The sequence below is a fragment of the Halyomorpha halys genome, unplaced genomic scaffold (genome assembly GCF_000696795.3).
Source record: "Halyomorpha halys isolate HHAL.00 unplaced genomic scaffold, Hhal_1.1 Scaffold11655.1, whole genome shotgun sequence".
In the NCBI taxonomy this organism is placed as follows: Eukaryota; Metazoa; Arthropoda; class Insecta; order Hemiptera; family Pentatomidae; genus Halyomorpha; species Halyomorpha halys.
Window position 1 is genome coordinate 2,023 of NW_027106986.1, and position 3,916 is coordinate 5,938.

Below are 3,916 nucleotides of genomic sequence, written 5' to 3' on the forward strand. Positions count from 1 at the left end.
TATTTGCGATTAATTTTATGTTCCAAAACATAATATAGTTTATTGGCGAAATATTTTCAAACAAAAAAGGGTCTTATTCTCATTGAATAAACTTACACGGCTTAAATATCACATTTTCAATATGACTTCCTCTAAAGTACTTTTAATTTTGTTTATTCTAAATAATTTATCATCTCTCTTTGTTTGTTGTAATGAAAAAATGGGCTCTCTGTAGGTGTGGGAATTGAGGAGTAGGTCTTTGCAATATGAGAACTGCAGCAGTGCCGGTTCGCATGGGATCTGTGAGGTCGACTTTTATTCCTGAGGTGGTCCCATGAAATTAAAACTTACCCTGACCATGGTTAGAATAGGATGGTACATTGTAGATAACCCCTACATATGTCAGAAATGACTAGGAAGGGGATCATAAAAAAAAAAGTTGTAATGAAAATGAATAAATATGATCTATGAAAGAATTTGCTGATTAACTACAGAAGAAATATTTTATCCAGGTGAAATCACGTTTTTTGAAAAATTAACATGCACGTAAAATATACTGTTGGAGAGCAAACGATTTTAGAAAAAATAATATCTAACATTTAAAGTTTTTGAAGGTTATGAAGAGTTGTGAAAATGTCTAAATAGAGGTTTTAAAGTAGTTAATTTTATTCAAATGTTCCATAATTTCTGTTTCAGAGAGGTTGCACTGATTTAGTAAAGGGCCTAGAAGTAGCAGCCCTAAATAATCGTCCAGGAGATATTAATGGTACAGCTAGTGAAGGTAGTGAGGTCAGTGGTTCGACTCAATCTGATAACCGTCTCAACCGTTTGGCTTCAAGAGTTGGTAACTGTTTCCCTGTCCTTGGTCTCGAAAAGGCGAATTTGGAAGCTATGAACTCCAGTAATGCTACTCCGTTGGAGGTGGCAGTGAAAAATAATTGCGTTTCTTCATTGAAGGCTCTGTTATCCTCCGGTGCTAATGTTAACAAGCGTTTATTTCGTGGGAATACTTATCTCCATATTGCCGCCGCTGGAGGCCATAACGACGCACTGGAGGTCCTACTAAAGGAAGGAATGGAGGCAAACAAGAAAAATCACCTCGATGAAACCCCATTATTTCTATCTGTCAGAGGAGGTAATGTCCGCGCTGTGGTGATGTTGCTGGAGAAAGGAGCAGATACTGGAATGCTACCAGAAGGTAGCAAAAGCCTTCTTGAGATGGCCATAGAATCACAGAATGTCGAAATGTTTAAAGCATTAGTGAAAGTGGGCATGGATCTGAAGTTCAAGGATGGTGACAGTATATCTCATTTGGTGGCTCGCTTTGGAAACGCAGAAATGTTAAAAGTAATCAAAGATATAAACCTTCCAGTAAATGTTAAAAATCAAAAGGGTCTCACGCCTTTACACCTTGCTTCAAATCCTTCTATTTTAAATACTCTCATTGGAATGGGCTTAGAGCTAAATGACAGAACCGAAAAAGGTGAAACTGCGCTATATCTCGCATCAGCGAAAGGATCTGTCGAGCTAGTGAAGACATTATGCCAAAAGGATGCTGCTGTTGACTTACAAAACAACGAAGGAACTTCAGCATTGATGATCGCATTGAAAAATTTTCAAGAGGATATCGCGACGTATTTACTACATAACGGTGCCGATCCAAAGATCAAGGATAAGAAAGGACGATACTCACTTCACTACGCTGCTGAAGGAGACTGCGATGGGTTGGTGACCACTCTGTTGGAAGCTGGAGCCAAAGTGGATGTACAGGATGATTATGGAGAAACTCCAGCATTCGTTGCAGCTGTACATTTAAAATCAGCTGTTTTGCAACAGCTAGTGCAGAATGGTGCTGATCTGACTTTGAGGGACAGAAATGGTGATGGGTGGGGGATATTACATCGTGAAGCCCAAAGCGGCCACGTCGAGGTCGTGAAAGTATTGCTTAATGCCGGGCTGGCAGTTAATATAAAAGGTCAGTGGCAGTGGACTGCCTTAGATCTTGCAGTGCGGGAAGGAAACATTGAAACAATAAAATTGTTGCTTGATGCTGGGGCGGGATTGGATTCGAAAGATCCGAATCAGTGGAGCGCCATACATCACGCAGCATGTAGAGGAGATACTGCAGTGATGAAAGCGCTATTAGACCGCGGAGCTGATCCTGGAGCTCAATCAGCTGATGGTCTCACACCGCTGATGGAAGCATCATCTTATGGCAGCTTGGAACTCGTGCAGCTCCTCGTTGACTATGGCGCTCCTGTTAACGCTAGGGATAACTCAGGGTCGACTGCCTTGTGCTTTGCTACTAATAACAATCACAGGGCTGTTGCAGCGTACTTGAGATCCAAGGGCGGGGTCAAGTGACTTGTTGTCCTCTATAACCACCTGTGAAGATACTGTTATTGAGTTTAATTTATTTGATGTATAATATCAAACTTTTAATTTTTTTTTTATAGTGCATCATATTATTTTTACTTTTTAGAATATGGAAAAAAATTATCAACTGTTATTTTGTTGTTTTAGTATTTTTCAACAACATTTAATGTTTTTTTTTCTTGAAATTCTAGATTTTTGAGGTAATCTAGAAATTAAAATTTTGAATTTTTTAATGAAATAATTCATTGTGTGTATTATTATTATCCATGTTATGTTTTGATGTATTTCCGGGATTTTTTTTTTTTAACAACTTAAAACAGTTCAAAGAATAAATAAATTAGTGGAGTATTTCATATCTCAGCAATACGATAATATCGGAAAGCTCTTAGAAATATGGTTTATAATTGTATTATTAATGGAAGAGGTAAGTGAAAAAGAAGAACAAATAGTTAAAAACTGACCATCTTTTAAAAAAATAATTATAAACATTTGATTGAGTATTTTCAAAATGTTAAAAAAAAAAATGCGCCTGTTGTACCATCTCTTGTTCTTTCTAATAGTTAGTTTACCAAATGTTGAAAAACTCATTATCAATTCATTTCTGGTGCTATGTTTTCCACTTTCCACCTCTCTACCTCGGTGTGAGGTCAAAATAAAATTTTGATATGCAGTTTATAACAAAGTATGAAATGCTGAACGTTTATCTTACTTAGAGTATACAACTCAAATATTTATTTTTCAAGATATTTTAATTCAAATTTACAAAAACTCTGATATCATTTCATCATCTGGAGCTATCATCTCATCATCTGGAGCTATCATTTCTACTTTTGGCCTATCTGTCTCTGTGTGATGTCAAAATACAATTTTGGATTATAGCTTATTACAAAGAGCAATGAATGAGATGAAATGGTGAACATCTCTCTCATTTACAGTATGTAACGCTAATATTAGTTGTCCATATATATTTTAATCTAAATGTTTAACAACACATGCCTATTGTCAGTGAATAATGATCCTTCCATTGTATCCCAATCCCACATCACCACCCTCGAAGAATAGTGCCAAAACTGGAGGATTAAAATAAATTCCAATAAATCCCACCAAATCACATTTACCATTCGTCGTAAACCTTTGTCTTGCCCTACAGTATCTTTTAATAATCCCCCACTCATTCCTATTGAACAGATCCGTTACTTAGGACTAAATCTGGACAAACGACTGACATGGAATCCTCATACAAGAATGAAAAGACAGGAAACTGCTCGTCGATTCTGACTATTACAACATTTACTAGACAAACGGTCCAAACTTCCAATCCATTACAAAAGACTGATCTACATGACTATTATAAGGCCTATTTGGACATACGGAATTGAGCTATGGGGATCCACTAAACCATCTAATTCCTCTTGAATCCAATCCTTACAGTCAAAAATCCTTAATGCTCCTTACTTGGTCACAAATCAAATCATCCATCAGGACCTCAATGTCCCCTATGTTGCCAATTTGGCCAGAACCAGATACCAATCCTTCCATAATAAACTTCCCAACCACCCAA

The 3,916-nt window shown here is 36.9% G+C and overlaps 1 protein-coding gene across 1 annotated transcript; it reads left to right on the forward strand.

The window, feature by feature from the left end:
- The first annotated feature begins 664 nt into the window (after positions 1-664).
- Positions 665-2,586, forward strand: LOC106692310 (putative ankyrin repeat protein RF_0381). The gene has a single exon (XM_024360652.2). The coding sequence runs from the start codon at positions 871-873 to the stop codon at positions 2,341-2,343; it is 1,473 nt and encodes a 490-aa protein (XP_024216420.2). The 5' UTR covers positions 665-870; the 3' UTR covers positions 2,344-2,586.
- Positions 2,587-3,916: the final 1,330 nt, after the last annotated feature.

Coding starts and splice junctions, on each gene's coding strand:
- LOC106692310 (XM_024360652.2), top strand. CDS start 871: ATGAACTCCAGTAATGCTACTCCGTTGGAGGTGGCAGTGAAAAATAAT.